The sequence below is a fragment of the Syngnathus floridae genome, chromosome 14 (assembly GCF_059516105.1).
Source record: "Syngnathus floridae isolate MCC-2025c chromosome 14, RoL_Sflo_1.0, whole genome shotgun sequence".
In the NCBI taxonomy this organism is placed as follows: Eukaryota; Metazoa; Chordata; class Actinopteri; order Syngnathiformes; family Syngnathidae; genus Syngnathus; species Syngnathus floridae.
Genome location: NC_142426.1, coordinates 6792156 through 6817579, shown reverse-complemented (window position 1 = coordinate 6817579; position 25424 = coordinate 6792156). Strand labels below are relative to the sequence as shown.

At 48.6% G+C, this 25424-nt stretch overlaps 5 protein-coding genes across 18 annotated transcripts in view; 3 read left to right on the top strand and 2 right to left on the bottom strand.

The window, feature by feature from the left end:
• The window catches only part of LOC148387370 (low-density lipoprotein receptor-related protein 8-like), a 13159-nt gene extending 3089 nt beyond the window's left edge, over window positions 1-10070 (bottom strand). For 2 of the 3 annotated variants that reach the window (XM_088395439.1, XM_088395442.1), the window contains exons 1-12: window positions 9896-10070; window positions 9381-9497; window positions 5430-5552; window positions 3956-4081; window positions 2841-3230; window positions 2527-2649; window positions 2336-2458; window positions 1632-1751; window positions 1401-1526; window positions 640-811; window positions 335-562; window positions 113-231 (exon numbers count right to left, since the gene is read on the bottom strand). In XM_088395439.1, coding sequence (XP_088251565.1) covers window positions 113-231; window positions 335-562; window positions 640-811; window positions 1401-1526; window positions 1632-1751; window positions 2336-2458; window positions 2527-2649; window positions 2841-3230; window positions 3956-4081; window positions 5430-5552; window positions 9381-9497; window positions 9896-9962 — 1834 coding nt within the window. In that variant the 5' untranslated portion in view covers window positions 9963-10070. The remainder of the gene's footprint in view (window positions 1-112; window positions 232-334; window positions 563-639; window positions 812-1400; window positions 1527-1631; window positions 1752-2335; window positions 2459-2526; window positions 2650-2840; window positions 3231-3955; window positions 4082-5429; window positions 5553-9380; window positions 9498-9895) is intronic. The other variant, XM_088395441.1, reaches the window with a different exon arrangement.
• LOC148387368 (uncharacterized) lies at window positions 6253-17351 on the top strand. Of its 9 annotated transcripts, none has more exons than XM_088395452.1 (4): window positions 8190-8290; window positions 13209-13407; window positions 13553-13949; window positions 14495-17351. In XM_088395452.1, exons 1-4 carry the CDS (start codon window positions 8192-8194, stop codon window positions 14496-14498), a joined length of 699 nt encoding a protein of 232 aa, XP_088251578.1. In that variant the 5' UTR covers window positions 8190-8191; the 3' UTR covers window positions 14499-17351. The 9 variants fall into 9 exon arrangements, with proteins under 9 accessions (XP_088251585.1, XP_088251582.1, XP_088251583.1 ...); XM_088395453.1 differs by having other exon boundaries at window positions 13553-13977; XM_088395456.1 differs by lacking the exons at window positions 8190-8290; window positions 14495-17351 and adding an exon at window positions 6331-6415 and having other exon boundaries at window positions 13553-14297.
• On the top strand, window positions 6289-25424 carry slc1a7a (solute carrier family 1 member 7a). Of its 2 annotated transcripts, XM_088395448.1 has the most exons (12): window positions 6289-6415; window positions 17939-18141; window positions 19403-19482; window positions 20979-21194; window positions 22274-22316; window positions 22531-22762; window positions 22845-22944; window positions 23065-23298; window positions 23416-23610; window positions 24269-24403; window positions 24517-24616; window positions 24680-25424. In XM_088395448.1, exons 2-12 carry the CDS (start codon window positions 18001-18003, stop codon window positions 24944-24946), a joined length of 1743 nt encoding a protein of 580 aa, XP_088251574.1. In that variant the 5' UTR covers window positions 6289-6415; window positions 17939-18000; the 3' UTR covers window positions 24947-25424. The 2 variants fall into 2 exon arrangements, with proteins under 2 accessions (XP_088251574.1, XP_088251573.1); XM_088395447.1 differs by lacking the exon at window positions 6289-6415 and having other exon boundaries at window positions 17669-18141.
• Window positions 8301-13096, top strand: tmem125b (transmembrane protein 125b). Its single transcript, XM_088395461.1, has one exon. The coding sequence runs from the start codon at window positions 11881-11883 to the stop codon at window positions 12568-12570; it is 690 nt and encodes a 229-aa protein (XP_088251587.1). The 5' UTR covers window positions 8301-11880; the 3' UTR covers window positions 12571-13096.
• shisal2a (shisa like 2A) lies at window positions 14299-18337 on the bottom strand. Of its 3 annotated transcripts, none has more exons than XM_088395462.1 (4): window positions 16324-18337; window positions 15832-16236; window positions 15497-15642; window positions 14299-15411 (listed from the first exon to the last, which is right to left on the bottom strand). In XM_088395462.1, exons 2-4 carry the CDS (start codon window positions 16008-16010, stop codon window positions 15236-15238), a joined length of 501 nt encoding a protein of 166 aa, XP_088251588.1. In that variant the 5' UTR covers window positions 16011-16236; window positions 16324-18337; the 3' UTR covers window positions 14299-15235. The 3 variants fall into 3 exon arrangements, with proteins under 3 accessions (XP_088251588.1, XP_088251589.1, XP_088251590.1); XM_088395463.1 differs by having other exon boundaries at window positions 17410-18337; XM_088395464.1 differs by having other exon boundaries at window positions 14299-15408; window positions 15832-18337.

The following is a 25424-nucleotide window of genomic DNA, read 5'->3' as shown; positions in this document are numbered from 1 at the left end:
GATCGGACTGTTTGCGCTGGCACTCTGACCGACAAATGATTACGTTTCAGGATGGGAGATTAACTGGATTGGATGATCACAAATTACGCTTCAATCTTAGCTTTGCACTCACCGAGAGTGATGCCATTGGGCCACTCAATGTTGTCAGCCACCAGCACCTGGCGGTCCACTCCGTTCATGCCTGCTTTCTCGATCTTGGCTCTCGTGCCCCACTCGGACCAGTACATGAAACTGGATGGAACAAAGGAAGACAAATATGAAGATATTCATTTCTTCTGGTGGGAATGGAGATGATTTATTTGTGTTCCTCCAAAGAATACTGCGCCTCACTCACCCATGATGAGGATCCAGCGCTATGGCTCTGGGCTCACTCAGATCGGTGCTGATGAGGACGCGTCTCTTGGTTCCGTCCACAGAGGCCACGGAGATGCTTTTGTCACCAGAGTCAGTCCAGTACAAGTTGTGTTGCAACCAGTCCAGGGCAAGAGCGGCCGGGCTTTGCAGCGACGAATCTATCAGTTGGACCTGCTGAGACGGGTCGCCCGCCTCGTGGATGAAGGCGCTGCGGAAGCGGATACGTTCCAGTCACAAGGTGGGGGATCCCCGTTGCAAAATAAATGTGACGCTGGCTGGTCATACCTGTAGATTTTGCGATGAAAACGGTCGCACCAGAAGACTCGGTTATTAGCCACGTCCAGGTCCAGCGCTACGGTGTTCTTCTGAGTCGAAAGCACCTGAGCGTAGTCCCGCTTGACCAGGTCGATCCGTCGGATTTCGTGCCGGTTAGTGAAAAGAAGATAAGGGCTTTTTCCTGAACACACAGAGCAGAGTATGGGACTTTGAAAATGCTAACCCTCAAATTTGCCGTTTAGCCTCTTATTTGAATGCGTTAAAAATTGAATTGGTACACCAGAGGAGCCAGACAGCCGTTTAGTGGTGTACAAGCAGAATATAAAAAAAAAAGAAACGCCACAGGAAATAATGGTGTTTGTATGCAGAATCGTGCTTAAGTCATTAGCACTGGTAGCCATTAGCAACAATTGTCTTCACCCGAGCGTGGCAATTGGGCCTATTTTCATGATGAGGTCGCCATTTTAATTAGTCCCTCCATTAAACAGGATCTTGCGGCGTGTTTACAGTGTCTTCTTGTTCTTATTTGGTTTTTCACTCCAGCCAGAAGGAACTCAGATGTCTCACTTGGCCCTGTTTTCTTACAGTCAAACATTTTGCTGAAAAGAAATAACTTGATATGGAAAGTTTGTTTCAGCACTTCCTGGTGCGGCATGTGGGCTTATAAATGAGCCTCATCGATAAAATCCCCGAGCGTAAATCCTATCATGTCACAGCAGTTGCTCTTGTTCCTCGGTGAATGATTTAGCAGCGCTCAGCACTGCACTCACCCTCCGCCTTGCAGGTCTTGGTGACGGGATCCATCTCGTAGCCTTCGTAGCATTCGCACTTAAAATCCCCCTTGTAGTTGATGCAGATTTGGCTGCAGGCGTCCGGGTTCTGGCATTCGTCAATGTCTGCGGGCGGGCAGGAGAGCAAAGACGAGTCATCAATCAACCGCAAGTGATTGATTGGCCCTCGGGAACAGAGTCATGCAAAGCTAGATTGCCGGATGTTAGTACCTCCACAAGTCTTCTTATCCAGAAGCTGGTAGCCGGCGGGGCACTGACACTCAAAGCCGATGGGTCGGTCCACGCAGACGTGAGAGCAGCCGCCGTTGTTCACGGCGCATTCGTTAAGCCCTGGGGAAACCACATCGGGAAATCGCTTAGAAAAAAGATAAGAATGTGAGAAACTTGAAACCGTGCGGGCTTCGCTCTTGTACTGCCAGCTTTGATTCCATCTTTTTTTTTCTTTTCCCACATCAGATTCTCTGAGCGAATCAAAGAGACTCATTATCAGTGATGCGCCGCCGTCTCAGAGATGGCGAGGTGGAAGTCCTGCTTGGATTCCATCTCATTAAATGGAAGAAGCAAAGATGGCCGTTCCTTAGCGGCTAGGAGTATCGTTTGCCAATAAAGTCCATCAAGCGCATTGTGCCCATGCCTGCGCCAGCACTTTTTCACCCAATTTGAAGAGTGAAGGCATGAATTGAATAACAGTAAGTCACGAGGCCGCGCCGTCTCGGCCGTTATTTCTAATGAGCCGGGAAATGACAGAGGTCGGCTCGGATGTTGTCGACGCAGAGCGGCATCTTGCAAATGAATGCTCGAGAGGCCAATGTGCGTTTTGAACAAGCTGCTGTGGACAAAATGGAGACCGAGGACACTGGTAGCGTCTGTTCCGTGTCATAGCCAAAGGTTCTGAGATACAGACGTCCTCTTACCGCATTCTTTCTTGGGCTCGTCGGATCTGTCCTTGCAGTCCTTGACGGAGTCGCACACTTTGGAAGTGTCGATGCACTCCCCGTTTTTGCACAAGAACTTGAGGGGGCCCTGGCATTTTGTGGCTGCAACACGCAAGTCAAACAATGCGTGACAATCTCATCAATCAAAGAGAAGCCGCCACCCCACCCACCGTTGACGCAGCCGGATTCGTCGCTGTGATCGGGGCAGTCGTTGATCTTATTACACTGCTTGGTGCCGTGGATGCAAGATCCGTCGCCGCACTGGAACTCGTCGGGTCGGCACGTCAGCAGAGCTGCGCACGCACATGACATTGAAAGATCATCAAAGGGGTCCAAGCGCTAACTGAGATTTCAAAACATCAAATCAAGCTCTCGCTTTCAGGGAGAAAAATCCCGTACTGTCAGTGGACACGGCGGCCATCTTGAAGTTATCTCGACACAAGCCGACGTGGCACTCGGCCATTCTTAAAAAACAGAAACTCACGGCAGTCGGTCTCATCCGACTTGTCCTTGCAGTCGGGATCGCCGTCGCATTTCCAGCTCAGCCGCACGCACTCCCCGTCGGCGCATCGGAACTCTTCGCCGGTGCAGTTGGCCCTGCGGTTAGCGAGATGGACGCCGCCGTCGCCGCAGCGCTCGGGCCCCTCGTCGGAACCGTCGGCGCAGTCGGGGTCGCCGTCGCAGCTCCACATGAGCGGCACGCACTCGGAATTGTTGCAGCGCAGGTGGTTGGGCCCGCAGGTGAGAGGGGAAGCGCACTTGAGCTCGTCGCTGCCGTCGCCGCAGTCATCGTCGCCGTCGCACACGTGCACCGCGGCCAAGCAATTCCGGTTGGCGCACACGAATTGGCCGGCGGGGCACGCTTTGGCGTCTGCTGGGTCAAAGGGAAGACCAGAAGCAAAAAAAAAACATGGCGTCAAAGACGTGTGTGATCAATTTGATGTTTAGATAAGAAGATAAGACATGATCTTTTTTTTTTTTTTTTTTTTTTTTTTTTTTTACGAGCCATCCAACACCTGCAATCTGCAACTATTGTAAGATTTTCTCCTTGACAGATTATTGAAATTTTTCCTCCCAATGTGTATTTTGCTGCCACGTGCCATTTTGCAGGATCTTCAAAGTGTGAGCAGCCCCCAACAGCCTCAATCTCCTTCTCTTGACGTGAAGAGGCATGAGATGAGGGAGAGGAGGATTTTTCACGGTGCCTTCAAAGTAGGCCAAGTTATATCCCAGCAGGGAGGTGTGCGTGTGTGTGTGCGTGTGTGTGTGTGTGGGGGGGGGTTAACGACGGAATCATCTTATTGGCTGGGGCAGGTGGTGGGGGGCGATGACGGAATCATCCTATTGGCTGCTTAGGCGGTGATATCAAGAACAACCCTGATGACACCATTTTGAAAAAGGATGTCATTTTTTTCCCAATTGAATTCTTTTTTCAAGCACAACAGTGCTTATAAACTTTTGCAAATCTGACAATGCCATAGTGAGAGTTAGAGGCGTGCATACATATTTTTTTTTTTTAAATACCCAAAACATGATGCAGATGGTTTGGGCATGAAAGACAATGTGTTTCATTGAATGTGACAAACGTGAGGCGCTCACCAGATGCGCAGTCCTCCTCATCCGCCCCGTTCTCGCAATCCCTCTCGCCGTCACATCTCCACGACAACGAGACGCACTTATTGGATCCCCCGCAGTCGAATTTCTCGGGTGGACAAGTCTGCTTGCCTGTGGGCACGAGACCAAAGTTGTGCAGTCTTGTTCTTTTCGAAAAACAAGCATGAATACAAAAGCAGTTTCGAAAGCAGTATAGCACCGAGCCGTGTCGCCTGCCTGATAACGCTTTAATCAAGTGTGAGCTCGCTTCTTCTCAAACGCACAAGGCTATGACAAAGATTGATTTGATTAGATACGCTGCAAGAGAAGAGAGGTGTCTAACTCTGGATTGGGAATGAATAAGGAATTGAGGGTCTGAATACGAGAGTGGTGCCGTTGTGTTAGGATCCGGACAGGTCAGCAAAAATGAAGTCAGCATTTGACCTTAATGCCGCCAGGAGACTTTACACGGCCACAAAAGAGGCAAAGTGCTGACTGACGCCAGAGCCAAACATAACACACACGATGGTGTCTTGCTTTTGTGCTGCTCCACTTTTGTGCTAATTGCTAGCGCAAAGAGACGGCCGGCACATCTGGCCCACTTCCGCCTTGATTGCACGTGAATTGAATTAAAAAATGATGCACTCTGGCTCTTGCTATGTTTCTCATTCATTTTTCATGCTTTACGCGTAATTCACTCGGAGATATTTTTTTTTTTTGGCAATGGAACACTACTCCAGCGTGTAATTGGGGATCTGCTCAACGAAGCGGAACTATTATGGCGCATCTGGATGTCTTGGTCTTAAAAGCCCGGGCAGTGTGCATGTGAAAGGGAACAAGACGGAAGATGAGAATTGACGAAGAGGCAGCATGAGCCTTTAGAGCATTTCATTGTCGTGAGCTTGAGAGGCTTTTCATTTGAGAGCAAATCATTGCTGTCTGACATTTGGTGACAGACATTTCACTTTGTGAGGACAAATTCAACTTTAGTGAGTCATTTATGTGGGGGATGAATAAGTTTGCAGCAAGAACCAGTAGAAACTATCAACTATGGATGTTGTAGAACTGTTTTTGAAGCTTGTCCACCAAATGAATGGAAAGGGAACGACTGGCCATTTGAGCATTGGCGTCACTTCAAATGCCGCTTGCACATGTTGGGAAGAAAATGCATACTGTAAGTGATTTACATATAAATGGCTTTTTTTTTTTTCTTGTCAGTCCGCATCTCTGCACCCTTATGGTGCAGTCGGGCGATCAGAATCACTTCTTTGTTTATCTTTCATTGGATTGTAAAAACAAAGAGCGTCTGAGCTCGCTCAACTTGGTTCTGCTTCCTGCATTATTCATCCAAAAAAGCAAAGGGTGACATCGGTGTGGCAAAATTCCACATGACGGCCAAAAACTTACATTGTTGATATTTTCAATTGAAATGACGCCAAGTCAATTCCAAAGTAATTGAGTCGAGGCGGCTCTTACTTACTGCAAGTCTCCTGGGCTTCGTCTGAGCCGTCTGGACATTCGGCTTCGCCATCGCAGCGCCATCGCGCCGGCACGCACTGGCCGTTCAGGCAGGCAAACTGGGCAGCGGCGCACGTTTTGCGGGCTGCAAACAGGAGGAGGAAAGAACAGGGTCAGTTTTTCCCAGTGGTGATATTCCACCTGCAGCACCTACGTACAGTAGAAGACGCTCGCTCGGGGTTATTTCTACTCTGACATTTCCATAGTTCACACTGACAATTTATTATCTTTATGCCCAGGTCATGAAGCGTTCCCAAAATAAGAGGCGTCCGATTGGATATCATCTATGGCGTGACGTCAGCGAGCCCTCTCACGCACGCACCGAGCGCACCTCTATGAACATTTTGCAGTGGAAATGCTCTGTTCTGGAAAGGGATTGAGTTGGCAAAAAGAGCAAAGGGTACAGATGACGGCCAAATCTAGCAATCGCTAAATGAGATTTTAATCCTGTGGCGAGGGTCACGCAACTGTCACACTCCTCCAAAATGCCACGCTGATGGCAAATGAGCAGCAAGTTCCCCATGGATGAAAGTAATCCTGCTCAGCAGATGGGGAGGCTGGCGCTGTCCTTCCTTCCTTCCTTCCTTCCTTCCTTCCTTCCTTCCTTCCTTCCTTCCTTCCTTCCTTCCTTCCTTCCTTCCTTCCTTCCTTCCTTCCTTCCTTCCTTCCTTCCTTCTGTGGGGCCCATGGTGGTTTTGGGGACATTTGAATGGACATTCATACTCACCCAGTATGTTAATTATTTTTTTTAAATTACTTTGTGAATATGTTTCTGAACACGTTATATGCAAATACATAGTACTGTATTGTGTCAGTGGCTAGTATCTGTGGATTTGAATCAGGCACCTGGGACAACTACGGGGGTCCTCTGTACCCGGAAATTAGTAGACTGCGCGGGAGTTTCGCCAGGTCTGACTGTAACTGCCGCAGTTATGCTGTGTGTTTCAGGTGAGTAACGCTGTTGAAATGATGTTGACACTCGCAATACTGCTGGTAGTCGGAGCTAATTATTGTTTGACATAATCTAAATATGATACATACGGTTATTGTTGTACAATGTATAATTTTGGACAATGTGTGTGTTATGTTTGTAACGGGTCCGCTGTAACCGGAAGTTAGTAGACAGTGACTGTAACTGCCACTGTTGTGCTGTGTTTCGGTAAATTTATTATATTCGCGTCCATGCGTGCGACACTTCCTTCTTTACTTCCTTCCTTCCTTCCTTCCTTCCTTCCTTCCTTCCTTCCTTCCTTCCTTCCTTCCTTCCTTCCTTCCTTCCTTCCTTGAGACACAAAACATGGTCAAAAGCAACCTGGGCACCGTTTTCACTTTGCTGGCTTAGCCTTGTGCCAGAATGGATCATAAAATCTATTTTCCCTGGGGAATTACGAGATGAGCCTTTTTCCCTATTCTTTCTTTCTTTCTTTCTTTCTTTCTTTCTTTCTTTCTTTCTTTCTTTTGCTCTCTCTTTCCCGCCTGCAAAAATACAGAGCTGGATAGAATTTAGGAGCTTCGCCGGCCTTCAAATTGCCTCTAAATGAAGATGATACATTTTGCTCTGCGGATAAAAAAATTTGCATAACTGTAATCCTGCCCCAGGTCGAATATCTGGCTCGAGTCAATCCACCCGCGGCAACACGGCGACATAATTAGGACGCGCTCTTGTCTTGGAGCAAAACCCAAAGACGCCGCACATGCACGCGCAAGACGGCTTGGAGGCCTTATGTGCTTGATGTGGAGTGTGTTGAAAGCAAGTAGCAAGCAAAAGCTTGCAGATTGAACTGCAGCTCCAAGCAGACATTTCTTGACGTCACTTTACAGTCGGCCTCTTTTCATCCAAAGTCGGTGCTTGTTGTTTTTGGACTTTGTTCGGCCGAGCAATATTTCAGCCACGTTGGTGAAATGAGTGATGGCATTTCATCTGTTTCGACCGGATCATTTCTCTTTTTCACAACTTGAATTTGTTGCTGGCGGCCTGAATTCCTTTCAATCAAGTTAGCAGGCTGCCACATTCATGTCAAATTCTTGACAACGTGATCCAAAGCTTTGGCAGATTTTTTTTCCGGGGCTGCTGTGTGCCAAATTCCGCTCTGCTAGCTGCGATAATATTTTGCAATCTTCATAGTTTCGTAAGCCAACTTAGTTACGCGTGTTGTCATTTACGTTTCCTTTTCTTCTTGAGCACACAGCCCAAAACAGTTCCTCCCTGCCTCCATCTTGACCGGCAAGAAGCTCTTTCTTTTTATATAGCGTTGTTTTTTTTTTCCCCTTTTATTCTCGGGGCGTCAGCATTTTCTGCCGACCAATCCAAATGCTCTCATTGGGTTCCGCTTGTCCATATACATCAAGTGTTTGAACGCGTGGGCATGAATTGCAATTGTCCCGCGGCTCCAGAGCCTGCCACCTTCTCCGGGCTGGGCTTAGCTTTGATCCTGATGGACCTCCTGAAAATGGGAGCGGTCGGGAGCAACTCATCTGCCCCCAAACGTTTACTAGAACCTCAGATTAGTGCATTTCTTCTGAGTTGGGCAAATCTGCGCTAAACTTCTGAGCCTCAGGACACAGTGAGAGCGAAGGAAGGCCGTCTAAATTTCACGTAAGCTTGAAGATAAACTGTGCTTCTTTGATGAGCACATGTAAGAACATTAGATGTGAAGTTCACAAAGTCACGTAGGGGATTCTGTTCTTTGTAAACTTGGTGCGCCATTTGTGCTCATCTCAGCTATGCAACTGGTGCAGTATGAACCATCATGGATGGATGTGTGCGTGCATTGGAAGGTCACTGGAGAATTTTACAGAACGATGGGGGATGGTGCGATGGGGGTGAGTGAGGAGCAATCACTTAGCGAAGCATTCGTCACTATTTCAAATGTATTATGGTGACAACTGTCCAAATGTTGCTATTCAAAAGGGTTCAAATCGCTTTGTGTGTGTTTTTTCTACATTCACACACCTTTGCCCTATTTGGAATACATACGCCGCACACATTCACATTAACGACCAGAACGGATTGACGGCAGAGACGCCGCCGGGTAATCCCCACGCATTTAGCGACTCGCCAAAGCTGCCGTTGAAGTAAACAGCCTCAGCGTCAAAGAAAAACCTCAAAATGTTATCAGTTGTGGTGAGAATGGTGAAAACAATCGCCACCGTGACCAGAGCAGGCAGGCAGACGGATTTTGTGGCAAACGACAAATTGTGTTCACACACGTTTGCATGTGAGGAGCTGCAAATTTTCTCCTGAGCCATAATTAACCCAAACACAAAAGAACAAAGCCGTGACGTGACGTGACGTGACGTGCTGTGGCGTGCGCTAAACAGAATGCGCAGCTTGGCACTACTTCACTACTTCTTTAGAAATATAGGCCACTGGCTCGTCGACACACATTCATTCTCTTCACCACGCAGACGATAACGCTTGCTTGATTAACATGTAGGCCGTGCACGCCACACAAAATACAGATGGCAAAAGTGGGAAGTCATATTTTTTAGCACAAACACAAAATTGCAAAATTGTAAAATTGCAAACGGAAAAAAAAACAAATAACCCTGACCTAGAAATGTAAATGATGTTTGTAATGCTTCCAAACACGCACACGTTGTGTTGTTTGTCGTCTACACTTGTGGTAAATGATTGGCGACAGTTTGGACTCAGTGTAAAAGAGAGTACCGACGAAAATTGCCTTTGAATTTAAATAATGACATTCAATTCCTTGAAAGAAGAAAACTTGTATTTTATAACACGAAAGCAAAGCATAGCCTTCTATGCTCCGCCCACTTTTAGCTCAGCAAAGTAAAAACAAACACACTGCCCCTTAGTGGTCGGAGGTAAAACAAAACATTCATAACAACATAAGGAAAGATTGGGAATGTCATATTTTGTTCCATTTTAACAAGTCATGTGACTACTTACGACAATTCTCTTCATCGCTGTTGTCCGAGCAATCGTCGTCATCGTCACACCTCCACAAAGTGGGGATGCACCTTTTGTTGTTACACTGAAACTGCCCATCCTCGCACTCCTTCGTCACTGTGGGGGGGGTCACATACACACACACATACAAGAGGGGGAATCAGCTTCCAGATGGATGAACAACAAACGAATGTCTGCTGCTCCAACTGTCATTTGCAAATGAATGCCTAATTAATATGCATTATGCATTCGCTGAAGCGGGCGAGCGACCGCGGGATGCATTTTGTCATGAACTGATTTTTGTACATGCAGGAGTTCAGAGTAAACAAATTAGGATTATGATATATTAAATGGGCCATTACAAAGATTCATTATAGGCAGCCAACGGACGCATGACAGACGCAAGGCGCGCTAGCATCCTCGTGTGCTCAGCTTCATTCAGCATCCACGCGCACGCACGCACGCGCACCGCCACTTCACATCTTGCCATCCTTTCACACCCCACGCACACTGACCTTCTGAGGTAAGAAGCCTGGGCACCGCTATGTAAAAAAGTAACAATGTCCTCACGTCCGTCCACATTTCCAGAGGAAGCGATGCGACTCATTCAGGAGTCCACGAGACAAAGCCCGTCTAAAAAAAAAAAAAAAATAGCTCCGCTCGTAACGAGGATGTCTCTCCGCCGTTGTAAACCCCCCACCCCCCACAATCACCATCCGCTCCAACCCCTCCCTCACATCATCACCTCTACGCTCATTGGCTGTCCGCAGCATGACGACGGCGCAAGGGGTGGCGACCAGGGATAGAATCAAATAAATATTATGAAATTAAATAAATTGAGGGGAGGGGGGGTCATGTTGAAATGTACCCCTCAACTACTCACTGGTCATTTAACTTTAAAGCTGCTCAGTTTAAGTTCCCCAAAAAGACCTGGCAGAAAGGAAATCGGATTCAAGAGGTGGAAAAATCACTCACATTTTACTGATACTTGAGTAAGAAATATTAATACTGATTTAACTCCTGCAGCAATAAAATACATGATGTTGGAGGAGCATAAGCGATGTGATGATGTCTGCTCCAACGCCGTCAATTCCTATTGGTTGAACGCCATGCAACCATGACAACCCCCCGCTCCTCCGCCACTGCATGGTTCAAGGCTGTGCAACCATGACAACCCCCCCCCCACCCCCCCACCCTACGCCACGGTTCGTGACCCTCTCCTTGATGCCTTAACTTTATTGGTTGTAAGTGCAGGCAGGCATGTTGCGATTGACATGGGGATTAGTTGCCTGCCATTGAGCGTTTCTCCATTCCATTCAGTCATTCTGCTGCGTTGCGGCCTACATTTGAAAGACTACAAGCCACTTGACCTTGTAAGTAGTGCTATGTGCACCCACTTCATTGTGCAAGAAAGAGCAATGGGGCTGCAGTTTCGCTGAGGAAAAAGCAACACGAGATTTTGGTTTTTCTTTCCTTTGTATCACCTTCACATCGTTTCACAAACGCACGACGGGGATAGAAAATGGCTACACCTTCTGATCCGTCCTTATCTGCTCACAGCGGTTTGCTGTGCTGAGAAATTGAATTGGGCCAGCTCAGCAGGCGGGCCTCGGACGGAGAACCCGAGTAGCAAATGTGGCTTCCTGCTTGGTGCTGCTCTGCTTCTCTCTGCTGGTTGCAAGTGCAAACTACAATCGGCCCTCTTTGGCTCCTGGACTGGATTTAGTTGCGTGACGTCAGCACTGTCCTTTTGAGAAGTAGCATTCTGGTGATCCGATCCATGCCGTGTGAATGTGACTGTGACACCATCATTTGGATCACAGAAGCGCTATTATTGTGACCCACTGACATCATTCAGCCACCTTGGGCAGCCCGGAGTCATCGTCCTGCTCTTGTGTGGAGTCATTGTGCAGCTCATCTTCAAACTTGGAGGGTTTATGAGCTCTTTTCTTCCCTCCACGTGGTCTGCCTGGCACCGGGTGGGAGAACGCGACGAGAGGGCGGCGACTCATCGGCCTCTGAGGCAGGATGACGCAGGCTCCCGCCCGCCTCCGTGTCACCGTGACCTCTTCTCGGCTGGCGTTGCTGAAAGAAATGAAAATTCATCCGGCGTCTGTCTGGACTTTTGTCTGACAAGCAGCACCCAGATGATTCTCGAAAGTCCAACGAGGCAAACCTGCTCGGGGATCAACGGGAGAAAAACGAGCATGTCGGCAAATATTGTAGGACGGACGGTGACGCGTGTGTGGCCTTCATCGATGTGAGTGACTCATCTGTGCCCATGTTAAAGATGTTTCCGTTTTGGATTCCCTCAACAACAATCTTCGTGCAATTGTGCAATCTGCTGGAGTTTGTCCAAGCCTTTGTCGGATTGCTTTGGTTTTACTGCTGCAAGGACTCGAGATACATCCAACACCTATTTTGAGTTTCAGTGGAAGCGAATCGATTCGGATTCAAGATGGGATGCACAGTTGTTTGACTCTGAACTGACTCCGCGTCCATGGCCGGAACGCAGGCGTTCTGGCAGCCCCGTGGGACTTTTGGTCAGCCTCCACCGACCCTCTACGGTGCGGACCTACTCCAAGGGCGCTCCCCGGAAGAGCAGATTGAGCTGCGGTGGTTCCGAGAACCGCGTCGCTCCCTCCTGTGTTACTGCGCTTCGGTCGCCCTGATATTAATTTTGGGACTGGGCGGCGTGGGCTTCCTCTGGGCCGCTGGCCCGGACGTGTCCGGCGAGTGGCGTCTCGGGGTGGGTGCAGCGCTGTGCCTCCTCTCCCTGGCGCTTCTGCTCAAGCAGCTTGTCAGCTCCGCCATCCAGGACATGAACTGCGTCCACAGCCGGCGGCGAATCGACCAGCTGAAGAGTGGCGGACAGGCCGACCCGGCGCTCATCCTGATTGTGGGTCTGGCCGTGACGCTGTGCGGGACCGTTTTACTGTGCGCGGACGCAATCGGGGGCCGAGGCGACAACGCGGGCGGTGGGATGTTGCTCTCCGGACTGGCGCTGGTGGCCGCGGGACTTGGCACTATTATGGCTCTGGCGGGATACGCTGCACTGGTCTACCTGAAGAGAAGAAGGGAGCGTGCCAGGAGGAGGAGGGCGATGGACGCGAGGGGCCCGGGAGGGAGGGGGGTCCGTCCGTTGTGTCTCGGGATGAATCAGGCCTCCAGCAGAACCAGCCTGATATGAGACGCTCCAAGCAAGCAAGCAAGCAACACTTGGTCTGGCTGGCGAGAAGTGAAAGCTGCGATATACAAACTTCTAACGTTGGCTTTTCTACTTCCCATTGGCAAATTGTCACATTCTGTTTTGCTTTTGCAGAAGGAAAACAACGGGACGTTAACAAAGCGCAAAAGCAAACGACGTTATTCATTAACACTTGCTGCCTTGTGGGCACGGCACGGTGAAGAAAGGCTGACGTTGATTTAGTAACCTTTGTCCACTCCCAGAAGGCAAAACGGGAGAGCCGGAAAAGCAAGTGCCCAAAGTAGCGACGCTTAACAGACCAAAGTAGCAACTTTGAAAATAGTTTGTCGACTCGGTAAGTTTTGGCTCATTGCTTTGGATTGTTACTATGTGTGTGGGGTGCGGACAAAAACATTTCCTTCCAGATAACCTTGGTGACATTTAACGTTTTGATAAGTTTCCTCTTTGAACAGTTTGCTGGTTTTGACGTTAAACCAACTCATTTTCCCATTAAACTGACTGAGAGCAATTTATTTGTATTTCATGCGGCGTCCCTTTAATATCTTCTCACTTTCTTCATTTGGGCGATTGGAAGGAAAGAGTAAAGGCACTCTGAGAAAAGCATCATTTGGTGTGAATAGGCTTCCTCACAGTCTGGAGAAATGTTCCAGTGGCTCTGCAGCAGCGGCAGCATCAGCAGCATCATCATCGTGCTCATGTCCTTTTGTGAAAGCGCCATCAGAAAAGCGCATTGTGTGAGCGTGTGGGAAGGCGAAGCTCTTTCTCCGAGTCGCCTTCTGATGGAGGATGTCGCCAACGGTAACGCCAGCGACGCTCGAGGTACCTCGTTAAAGTCAGCAGGCCGGTCACACGCATTTTACAAGAAGCATTCCCGAACTTTGAGCTCTAACATCCCGTTTACAAGAATCTTGTTTGCGTAATCGTGTATTGTTTTGGAGCAAACGTTTTTGTCCTATCTCGTCAGATGTGGGCGTCCAGGACGGTGACTCGCCGTCCACGCACGTTTCCTATCTGGCGGTGGCGCTGGCGGCGGCCATTACGCTCTCGCTGGTCATCGTAATGGCGGTCAAGTTCCGCGTCTTGCGGCGCTTCCTGGCCAGCTACCGACACTCGTTGCTGCTGGAGGCCGACGGGCTGAGCCAATACGGCCCGGACGACGCGTCCTTCCCCAGCAGCGTGTCGGCTCGAGTGGGAGCGGCCGGAGGCGGGCCGCGGGACGACGACGATGACGACGGCTTCATTGAAGATAACTACATCCAAGCCGGTGAGAAAGAACGGGCCGAGAGAGAAGAACGGGACTACGGGATGGAGGACAGCAACGATGATGAAGATGATGATGATGACTTGCAGTTCACCATTGGGTGAGCCTACAACCATGAACCTCTTTTTGTAGGTATAAAAAGCAGGATTAGCCAGCTTTTACATTCAGTAGCAAAAGCCAAGCTCCAATGCTTGCTGTTTTCCTTCTTTTCATATTTAGTGTCCACCAAAATTGTGCCGCCATGTTTTGGTTGGCAGTGGGATATATATAGTATATAAAAAAAAAAGCAATATAAAACGTAGGAATGCTGATTGATATTAAGAAATAGTGATTTTTAAATGAACAGGAGAGCACTGGGATCAATGTCATAGACTTTTCACTTCATGTCACTTCCCAAAAAGAAGCCTTTTAAATCAACACGCGGGAGACGTTTAAAGAGTCAACCGAGGTCAATGGCTGAATCTGAATTTTATTTCAAACTCGGGAATGGAAATTTCACAATAACCATTCAAATACTTGCGAAAGTAGCAAATGAGAAAGCGAATACAAAAGCCAGTTGGTGATTAGGAACAGCACAGCTTTGTTGCTTTTGCTCAACAAGGTCTTTGGTTCTGAGAACTTGAATTTATTTATGACACATCAAAGATGACGGCGAGAGGAGCACAAGGCCAGGCAGGCTCGAGCGTCCTTGCGGCTGTGTTCACTGCGACCCCAATCATCATTCCTGACTTCAAATACGGACACAATCTCAGGAGGATCCAATACGAGTAGAAATGAAGACATTGTATTCTTGCGGCCGTCCGCAAATTACCAATGAAGCAAGAACAGCGTGTACAACACATTTTGCAGAAAAGTCATTTGCGTCTTTTCCGCTGAGACACCGAGCGTCACGACGGACAAACGAAACACACGAGCCTCACGTATTATCGGCCGCGATGACCGCCACACAAACACCACAATAAACGCCACTAATTGGTACGTACATTTGTTGTATTTCATCCTTTGCTGTTTTTTTTTTCTCTGACAGTCGATCCGAAAATTGCTCCGTGTGTTTCCGTGACAATGCCGCAATTACGGTCAAACGAAAAGCTCCCAGAAGGCAGAAATGGGAGCCTGAGTCATGACCACTTGGATTCCAGTCGCCGAGGGCTTGGGTGTCATTTCAAAAATTAACATGATGTCATTTTCTCAAGAACCGTCTCGGCTCTCCGGAGCAAAATGGGACCAAACTGAGCTGAATTCAAGCGACTCTGGAAATTCATCTGGCCCGTTTCAAGCGCGATAAGGGAATATTCGAGCGGTGTCGTCGTGCACCGCCGCCGGCCTGGCAACTCTTGAATCGGTTGGGATGGGGTGAAATTTAGAACAAATTCCTTCTTTTGGCTTTTACGACGGACTCTCGGCTCTAACCGTCGCCGTGAAACACCTCTGGAACAGACGCTCGGGATCTTGGGGCTGGTTTTCGGCATGCAATTTCCTGCTGGTGAAGTACTTTCGGAACCCCTGCGGACCAGAGGATCCCGCCGCTCCACTCAGACCGGACCCCTGTTGGAGCTCACCTGCTGGCAAAGCAGAAGGATAGCTCTTCAGTGAATACCAAGCGCCATGCCAGCTCGCTTTTTTTAAGGGAAGGTCTCGAGCTCTCACCCAGCGGCGGCGGCGCTCGTAAGGGTATGTTGTTGTCACGACGACTCGGTTTGGTGGTGATGAACAGATAGCAAAGCACGCAGACTGTGATGAGGAAGGCGAGAAGGACCACCGCTGCAAAAGACAGGCCAACAAGAGCCCAAATACTGAGAGGAGAGGAAAGGATGTGTGACAGGGAGAGAAAAGTACACAGCAGTCTGATGGCAGGCAATTAGCAATTTCAACAAAGTTGTTCCTTCTCTGATAGAACCCAAAAAAATGTCACAGCAGCAAAATATCTTTTTCATCAGTGGAAAAAGTTGCAGTGCAAAGAAGACAAAGGCTTTTCAAATTACCTCAGCCACCACATGTAAGCGTAGTCGTGTGGATAAAAGCTGTTGGGGTCATCGCAGCAGTACTTCAAATCGTTAAATCCGCAACAGAAGCGGGCGGCCACGTTTCCCGCTTTGGGGCAGGAGAACGCGGCCACCGACACGCCGTCCGTGCTGACGTAGCTGCTGCATTCGGCGCTCATGCTGACACGGACGGGAAAGGCAGCCGCGTGCTCCACAGGTGCACTGGGCGTAGTAAATAATCAAGTGCTTGCCGAGGGACCCGGGGATGGGAGCCAATCTCTCTCTCTCTGTCCCTCCCTCCCTTCCTCCCTCCCTCCGCCTCTCAAATCCTTTTTTTCCTACCCAAACTAACATCCACCCAAAGATATACGTGATATCAAGTGAACCTACAGCCGTCCATCGTTTCTGTTGGCGTAAAAAGCAGGATTACAGACATTTCATCATTATCAACAAAAAGCAGGCAATGCTGAAATACTGGCTCAAGTAGCGAACCTTGGACCCCTCCACCGATGGAGGGGTGGAGACCGGGGTTCACCGACGCCAGTATTTTCATTAGGTAACATCTTACGCTTGACAGTCAATGAACTTTGGGTGTCCAACATGTCTGGCTATCAAAATGTATAATGAGGAGAAGACCAGGGCGAACAGCTCGCTCTAATCCCAGATTATCTCTGAGTCCAATCCAGAAAGAGGAAAAAAAAATTGGCAGAAGAAAAGGGATTATTTGACGGCGGTTGGGGGTTGCGACCGCCAACGTGTTCACAAACGCTGCTGACTTTTCCTCAGATGGCTCTCACCATAAACGTATATCACTTTTAATCCACACGGTCAATGACCTCTTGTCATAAATGACGATGGCTGCTTTTTATTTCTGTTTGCTCCTTTCCAGATTTGAGTGCCTCGTGCATGCATTGTGGCCTCGTGTGTGTACGTGTGTGTGTGTCCTGCAGACATCTTTGTCAGAGATTAGGCAGCAGCAGCAGCAGCAGCACACGCAGATGCGACATCTGGGATTACAATTAGAATAATATCATCCATCATGTGAAAGCCTGTTACGCTCTTATGGATGACAATTAAATGTGATGTTTGTTGTATGCACGCGTTTGTTGTTATGGCTGCAGTTACTCAGATTACGTTTTCTTCTGCCCTCGTTTTTCCTTCCGTCATATAGCATTGAGGATAAAGGTTTGTATAGAGGTATCTGTATATATGTGTATATTTATATGTACATATATGTATGGAATATATTTATGAATATAAGTGTATGAATATAAGTGTATGTATACGTATAGGTGTACATAATGTATATCATACATATAGGTATATATTTAAATATACCTATATGTATACGTATAGGTATACATATATGTATAGGTATACATATACCAATTTGTATAGGTATACCTATTTGTATATGTATACGTGTATACCTGTTTGAATATGTATATGTGTATATACGTGTACATATATATCCGTATACCTACATATACACACAGGTATACGTCTATGTACATGTGTATCTAGATGAATGGTTGGATCAGATAGATGGCTCACTGAACTATTGAGTATGACACTCACCTTTTTAGCATTTGATTTTTATGGCCCTCACCAATCAATCCACTGTCCAATTGTCGAGAGAGTCCCGTAATCCGGCCTTAGATGGGAGTCGCGCAGCACGGCCTAATAGGATGCTCGTATTAACAATGGCACCAGCTGTTGCAGGCAGGACAGGGCAGGACAGGGCAGGGCAGGGCCCTCTGTCGGCCACTGGGAAGAGTGGAAGGACGGGGCGGGGGTGAGGCCGTCAGATCAGCGAGAGGTGATTGACGGAGAGATTGTCTGTGCGCTGCTGCCACTCAGTCTCATGCGGAATATCCCGGGACGGACGCGGCTCGCTTTCAGCACGGCCCATTTGCACGCCGCCCCATCCTCATTTCTCACTTTTTGTTGATCCCAACTAGTTTGGACATAGGCCACTTCTTGACCTGCCTGCCTCCACTCACTGCACTGCATGTTGCACGTCAGCACGTCGCACAGGTGGCCGACCGTCGAGCGGGCTCCGTATGGATGAATAATCGACTTTGGTGGATATTTTTTGCTCTGTGAGGTGGCGAGGGGCTCTCCAAAGTTGCAGTCAGGACCCAGCGGCTTTAGGAAGAAGGGCTGAGGATGGCCGTGGCGCTGGAGGAGGTATGGGGGCGGGTCAAGAATGTCTGCAAGCAAAACGGTCTCCTCATCCTGTCCGTGCTGGCCGTGGTCATTGGCTGCCTGCTCGGCTTCTTCCTGAGAGGCAAGCAGCTGTCCGAACAGGTCAGTCGCCGCTTCATTGTCAGCCCCGACGCATCTACTATATCCTCCGTTACTTGGTCTAGAAAAACATTCCGAAGCACCCAGGGGTTATATTGCTCCGGATTGAAAACAAAGCCAAATTGAGGGCAGAAACCTTCCCGTCGGCCTCTCCCATTGCATTGCGGGCGCACGACTATGGATCGGGATTCCCGCTGGGCTGCAGAGATTAGTGTTCAATCACTCACAGTGACATCAGGTCGACAACAGACCGTCATGTTCACTTATATAATTCCCATAAATCAGAAAGGGACGAGAATTGAGAAGGTGGCATACGGGTGTTCCGCTAACAACTGACACACACGCACGACGAGATGCACACGGAAGAAACAGTTTGTCAAAAATGTCGTGACCCACTATACTTCTCCATCAAGGTTCAAATCTGACGTCATTCAACCACTCGCGTGCGCCATGATTCTTTCACCGGCTTATTAGAAACGGTAGTTGGACACACACACACAAAGGGAAATGTCAGCAAACAATAGTAATTTATTAGAATTCCAACGATTAGAAAAGTCATTTTAATGTCCGTGCTAAGACTGTGTTTTAAAAAACATTCCATTAGCGCGTGTTCCTTTATTATCCACTGAATGTAGTGTACTCGTTTGATCGATCCAAATAATGGATTTAATTATCTGCTCTTATTTGTGCACTCTTGCCCATCCGAAGACCGGGACTGTGTGTTTGCAACTTGTGCTTAAGAGCTTCAAATCTGATGAATCACCTTCACTGAAAACTAGAACTAATGGACTCATCAGTTCTACATCGATCGGTCAGGGCCAGCGTTTTTTCGCTAACTTGCTCGAGAGGAAATGCTTGATGTCATTCTTAATTGATATATACATAACATACCTACACATACATAAAATAGAAATGAAATAAAAGAAGAAATCCAATTAGGTCATGACCTAGTCATGACCTCGCTTTATGTTTCTATGGCAACAGATGCTGAATACACTCGCTTGCGTCATGAAAGAGAAAAAAGATACATAAGCACATGTACACACAAACAGCATTTGGCCCTGACACCACCTTGACTGAAAAAGCTTTTACTGCTCACACACGACTTTCCTGTGTCCGTTCTGCCCGAGCGCAGCCATTGAAAATGCGTAAAGTCGAACTATACGGATGAGCGATGAATGCGGAAGGTTGGAACGCTGTTTAAAAATGTGCACGCCACGTCAAAACAATTGCTTGTTGACATTCTTGTCTGCTCCTCTTGCAGGAGGTCAAGTACTTTCAATTTCCTGGAGAACTTCTAATGAGGATGTTGAAAATGCTCATCTTGCCGCTTGTCGTTTCCAGGTAAGACAGCAAGACGGGCAGGCAATACATCCAAACGGGGGTCAAAAGAGCTTCTGGGTAACAATCGTGGCCTTTTTTTTTTTTTAGACGGAACAATACATCCAAACGAGGTTTAAAAAAGCCCAAAGCCTTCTGGGTAATAAAGGTGGCCTTTTGCAGCCAGCGTATGCTTGGGACGCTGTGTCCCAGATCTTCTTAGAATCTGGCCTTGCTTATTTTATTGGAAAGACATTTAGCGATTCCAATGCTTGACGGGAGGGCTGAGTGGTGTTTGTGACTTTGCTTGCCGTGTAACATACCTTGACCACCCCCGCCCCTCCACGGAAGACTATTTTGGGGATGAAAACTCCCAAACAAATGAGGCGAGCGAGCGCACCGCTAACACGTGCAGCAGGCTGCTTTGTGCAATAAGCTACTTACAATACATGCACCAGCAAAGTCTGGATGAGAAGTTAATCTGGGCCGCCTCCCTCCCTCCCTCCCTCCCTGTCTCGACGTGCGTTTGTGTCTTCCTTTTTCAAAGGAAATTGGTTTGTCATTGGAAATGACTGGACGCCATCTTGGTGTCAAATGGCCACTGCTGGAAATAATCGAAAATAATAGACAAGGTGCCGGGCCGGGCAGGCAAGATGGCTGCAACGTACACTCACGCCGGTTGGCTGCTTCTATTTACATATGGCCGCCACTTTCCCATGACATGCGTAGTGCAGCTGAATAGCGGCCGCTCCAGGATGCGCAGATCAGCCGCTGGACGCGGCTTATCTCGGGGTGAAATATCTGCCCCGGCCGGCCCCGTTCTTTTTTCCTCCTCCCAACCATCTGCGCGCGCGCCAAGCCAAAGAGGAAACCAGATTACCCCGCCGCTATAGAAATATAGTAGTTAGAGCATAGGTGTACATAATATTGAACAGGTGTGTAACAATCAACGTACAGAAATGCAGGGAATCATTTTCCTCTAATGAAAGAGAATATTGCTGGATCTTGTTTTCTACTAGGTGGCTAATAAAAGCAAAGTGATTGTTTGTGACCTTATGTGGTCAAGCCACCCTCGCTCCCTCCCTCGCTCCCTACCTCCCTCCATCCACCTTATCCTTGGACAATGTTTTGAGTGCCTTCCCTATTTTAAAGAAGGGATTACTGTAATGCTCTTGCTCAGCAAAGGGACACAATGGAGCGCGAGCGCCGTATGCTTCAAACTCTTGCGGCAGGCAGCATCCCCATTCAATCACTTTCAAGTGCGTGGGTGCACGTGCGTGCTCGAGAACCGAGTCCTGCACCGCTACTGCAAGTACATGCTCACGCAACTCCAGCTCAACGGCCTCATCTGTTTGGCCTAGTAAGAAAACCAAAGCAAAACCATTTCCCCCATTCTGCGGGAACTTTCGGGTCGGGGCCACAGAAAGGACGGGGCAGGCTGAAAACAGAGCCTAATTATTGTTATTACAAATTTTCCATCTAAAAGTTCAATTTTCTTCTCTCTCTCTCTCTTTGATTAGTTTGATGTCCGGTCTGGCTGCCCTGGATGCCAAATGCTCCAGTCGACTGGGCATCATGACCATCTCCTACTACCTCTGGACCACCTTTGTTGCTGTGGTGGTGGGCATCATCATGGTCTACATCATCCACCCCGGAGGAGCCGCTCAGAAGGAGGACTCGGAGGAGAGCAAGAAGCCCATGACCAGCTCGGCCGATGCTCTCCTGGATCTCATCCGGTGGGAACCGGTCGCCGGGCTGTCTTTAGCTATTGATACGGTCTCGCTCGGGACGTGGAAAATCCCTTGAGAGGCCTGAAGGGGAATTTACTTCCGAAGCTGCGTGAAACGGCATGCTGAGTGAAGTCACAGCAAATCCTTGAGGAAAGTGTGTCAGCGGGTTGACGTGCTAAGCTAATTAGCCAGCGCGGTGTGTTTGAGGTGAACGCTGGCTGGCTGGCCGGCTGGCTGCGGCGGCCCCGAGAGCCACTGTGTCAGTGAGACAGTAGGTCAACGGGCATGCCGCCGTCGTAAAGCATGTCAACGGGAGGTTATTTATTTATTTTTATATTAGAGGAAACCAGGTTTTATTTTTTATTCATATTAGAGGAAAAGCAGTTGTCATTTTCAACATCAGAGCGGAACTATTTGGCCTTTGACCGAACGAACGGACGAGCCGAACGTATACGATTGAACCGGATGCCGATTATGACGGCGCTGACGTTGACGGGCTCTCGGCGCAGCTGGGCTTTGGATTTATCTGCCAAAGCTTCTTTAAAGCCTTCATCATCTATCGTGCGGCCGTGCTATATCGGTACATTCGCAAATGGCCCCGAGTGTCTGAGTTTGGCCCAGCGTGCGTGCGTGCGCGCCTGCGTGTGTGGTGAGTTGGCCTAATGAGCATCGCGCTCGTAACGACGGCGATCCTTAATCACGTCGGCGGGATGAAACAAGCGCATTAGCCTCGTTTGCATGGACGCAAAATGAACGACGGTTAGTTACTGGTTAGTTATAAACACTGTATCGTCTGACCATTACCCTACCACCACTCACGACCCATTTAGAAGAATACGCTGCCCCGTCCGTCCCACTCTTGCAGTGGTGCTGTTATATCTTGTGCAAAAGCACTTGAGTGGCCTCCAGAATCCTTTTAGCTCGCAGTATTGAATGGTACAAAAATAATCAGAGAGAAAATGTATTGGATATGAAATAAGCAAGGGTGCTGCAAGAAAAATCTTTGTCATTTCGGTTCTTACCACTTCACATCCTTTTTTGAAGACATTTTCCAACCTTGTTCTCTCGCTCTCTGTCTCCGACAGCAACATGTTTCCAGCAAACTTGGTTCAAGCTACATTTCAACAGGTAGGCTGGAGACTTACATTTTCTACAATGCACTTCACCTTGTTGTATGGAAATGAGTCGAATTGGTTCCGCGGCCCCGCCGTCCAGGTCCAATCAAAAGTGAACTTTCTTACTTTCTTAAAAAAGTGGTGTCAGACAGCCGAATGTTTTCCGCCCGCCGCGTCTCACTGTTGGGTTGTCTGATTTGCGCCTCTTCTCCCTTCTGCCTCCCAAGTATCGAACCCGGAGAGAACCCGAATTCATCCCCAAACCGACAGTGGCTCAGCTCCTGGATGAGACCACCACTCGGCGAGTCTACATCTACGGCATCCAGGATGACAACGGAAGCGACGTCCAGAACTTTTCTCTGGATCTGACGCCGCCGCCGGACGTCATCATGAAGACGTCGGCGGGTACGAGCGAGGGCATGAACGTGCTGGGCATTGTCATTTTCTCCGCCACCATGGGTGAGCGCTCGGTCACCGATTGCTCCTGTATTCGCTCGCTCGCTCGAGCTCGGACCTAAGTGACCATCTGGCTCTTTGGCAGGGATCATGTTGGGGAGAATGGGGCCCAACGGAAGCGCTTTAGTCAACTTCTGTCAGAGTTTGAACGAAGCTGTCCTCAAGATCGTTGCCATCGTCATCTGGTAAGAAGCAAGCCCCCGCTCCGAAACGCCTTCTGCTCCCGCTGACCTCGCTTTAACTCCTTCTTCAGTGCGGTCCGCTTCAAATGGATGTTTGTTGTCAATGTGTCCCTTCAATTTTAGGTACTTCCCCTTCGGTATCGTTTTCCTGGTGGCCGGGAAAATCTTGGAGATGGACGATCCGTCGGCCATGGGGAAGAAACTGGGATTTTATGCCATCACGGTAGTCATGGGCTTGGTGCTGCACGGTCTTTTCATCCTGCCGGCCATGTATTTCTTTATCACCAAGAAGAGCCCCATTGTTTACATCCGAGGAATTCTGCAGGCCCTACTTATTTCCTTGGCCACTTCCTCCAGGTAATTTTACTCGAGGCTTTTCAAATTTGGGCCAGCCAATCGACAAATATCAAGGCCCAAACGAGTCACGCGATTTGTAAGATTTGTAAGATGACGTCATTTGTTGTTTTTGACCAGCTCTGCCACGCTGCCTATCACCTTCAAGTGCCTCCTTGAAAACAACCACATCGACAGACGCATCATCCGCTTCGTGCTTCCCGTGGGAGCCACCATCAACATGGACGGCACCGCCCTCTACGAGGCTGTGGCGGCCATTTTTATCGCCCAAGTCAATAACTACGAGCTCGACTTCGGACAAATCATCACCATTAGGTAAGCAAAGCAAAAGAGTGCGACTTGTGTTTTTTTTCCCCCCACGCAGCCTCTGACTTAATCACATCACATATTGAGTTTTCTAAATGATTAAAAATATTACGGGGATTTACTAGGTACACATTCACTGTATGTAAATGTCACACAGATTATGCCTCATGTGAGCTTCTTAGTCTGATCTGATTTCTGCCAAACGAGTCTGGAAGCCACAGCGGCACGCAAAATAGTAGCTCGGCACTGTCTCGCTGTGGCACACTCTGTACCTTGGCAACAGGTAAACAACAGCCCGGCGGGTGGGGGGGGGTTACGGGGAGTTATGTCCCTCTGATTTAATGGCATGTCCTCTTGTAATAACATTAGGCAGTCAGACTTGTGCCCATAGCTTCAGGCTGCGGTCGTAATCCCTTGGCTGGCAGTAAAACCCATATGACCTGTATGACTCATCTCTCCTGTCACGCCAGAACCATAATAATTTTCCCCCTCTCTGCCTCTCCCCGTGCTGTTTGGCTGCTGACCACAGAGCTTCATGCAAACAACTATGGAGAAACCTTTGCGACATATTTGTGTTTTTGCGTCCGTAAAATCTTCGTACGGCCATATGCCGAAGCAATCAGAAATTTCATTGAAATGCTAATAAAAAGGGCTTTCTGTTTTTTAGCATTACTGCCACGGCAGCAAGCATCGGTGCGGCAGGAATCCCGCAAGCTGGACTGGTTACCATGGTGATCGTGCTGACATCTGTCGGTCTACCCACCGATGACATCAGTCTCATCATTGCTGTTGACTGGGCTTTGTAAGTGCTTAGGATGAAACATGTGGACTGACAAAGTCAAGTCACGTCTTGCAACTTTTACCGTGGTTCGGAAACCTCAAACGGGTAAACGGGCTTGGATGTATGTCACGCAGGGATCGATTCAGGACCATGGTCAACGTGATGGGCGATGCCCTGGCCACGGGTATCATGGCTCACATCTGCAGAAAAGATTTCATTAAAGAAGGCGAACAGGTGAGAGCCCCAAATGTTTGCGTACGCGTCTCTCCAGACTTAAATTGTGACGGCCTTCGCCAGGTACCGCTGATCTGCGAGACCAAGCCCATGATCAGCATCCAGCAGATGATGAGCTACCAGAACCAGAAGAACGGCTGTTACCAAACGCCTCCGGTGGGCGGCAAGCACGAGCACCTTTCCCCGGACGTGGCCCGCCTGATCCAGCTGGAGGAGGGCATCCGACCCCTGGAGAAGAAGAAGCACGCTCACTCCTCCCACCACAAGAGAGGCCATAGGGACAAGGAGCACTGCTCCATCGACATCAACGGTCTGGAGACCAACGTGTAGAAGACATCCGAGCCAGCGCTTGGACGCCGGGCCGGCGCCGTCCTCCCGCGATGCGACTGAGGTCAAACGGCTCCAACGAGAGACAAGTGCGAAGTGAATCGATGCGCTCACGCGTTGAGCAATCCGATAGAATACAAAGACTTTTTTTTTTCTTTTTCTAATAACCACGTGCATATCCGTGATATATGATTGGGTACCGGTTGCGAGGCCGGCTTTGGGTTCCGTTGCTCTTTTTATACAAGGGTGAGTCAGCTCAAAAGGACAAGGAAGGCAGTACAATAGAGCTTATTTGAGATATAATTATAAACTTCCGCCCAATCCCTCTGTGGACTGTGCAAAAATAAAACCACTAGCATCAGTTATATATTGTATCGACCCGTTTGAGATAGAGTCTTGGACAAATGGACTTTTTCCATATTTGGATCATGCACAAGGAAGCGCACATACGCTACAATAAACACAACTTTGTGATTCGGTA

Bases quoted from the DNA above. Each gene is read 5' to 3' on its own strand.
- LOC148387368 (XM_088395452.1), top strand. From the start codon at position 8,192: ATGCAACTGGTGCAGTATGAACCATCATGGATGGATGTGTGCGTGCAT. The intron at 8,291-13,208 runs GTGAGTGAGGAG...TGGTGTGAATAG, and splicing joins TGGGGGATGGTGCGATGGGG to GCTTCCTCACAGTCTGGAGA. The intron at 13,408-13,552 runs GTACCTCGTTAA...CTATCTCGTCAG, and splicing joins TAACGCCAGCGACGCTCGAG to ATGTGGGCGTCCAGGACGGT.
- tmem125b (XM_088395461.1), top strand. From the start codon at position 11,881: ATGGCCGGAACGCAGGCGTTCTGGCAGCCCCGTGGGACTTTTGGTCAG.
- shisal2a (XM_088395462.1), bottom strand. From the start codon at position 16,010: ATGAGCGCCGAATGCAGCAGCTACGTCAGCACGGACGGCGTGTCGGTG. The intron at 15,643-15,831 runs GTAATTTGAAAA...CTCTCCTCTCAG, and splicing joins GCTTACATGTGGTGGCTGAG to TATTTGGGCTCTTGTTGGCC. The intron at 15,412-15,496 runs GTGAGAGCTCGA...CTGCTTTGCCAG, and splicing joins ACGAGCGCCGCCGCCGCTGG to CAGGTGAGCTCCAACAGGGG.
- slc1a7a (XM_088395448.1), top strand. From the start codon at position 18,001: ATGGCCGTGGCGCTGGAGGAGGTATGGGGGCGGGTCAAGAATGTCTGC. The intron at 19,483-20,978 runs GTAAGACAGCAA...CTCTTTGATTAG, and splicing joins TTGCCGCTTGTCGTTTCCAG to TTTGATGTCCGGTCTGGCTG. The intron at 22,945-23,064 runs GTAAGAAGCAAG...CTTCAATTTTAG, and splicing joins ATCGTTGCCATCGTCATCTG to GTACTTCCCCTTCGGTATCG.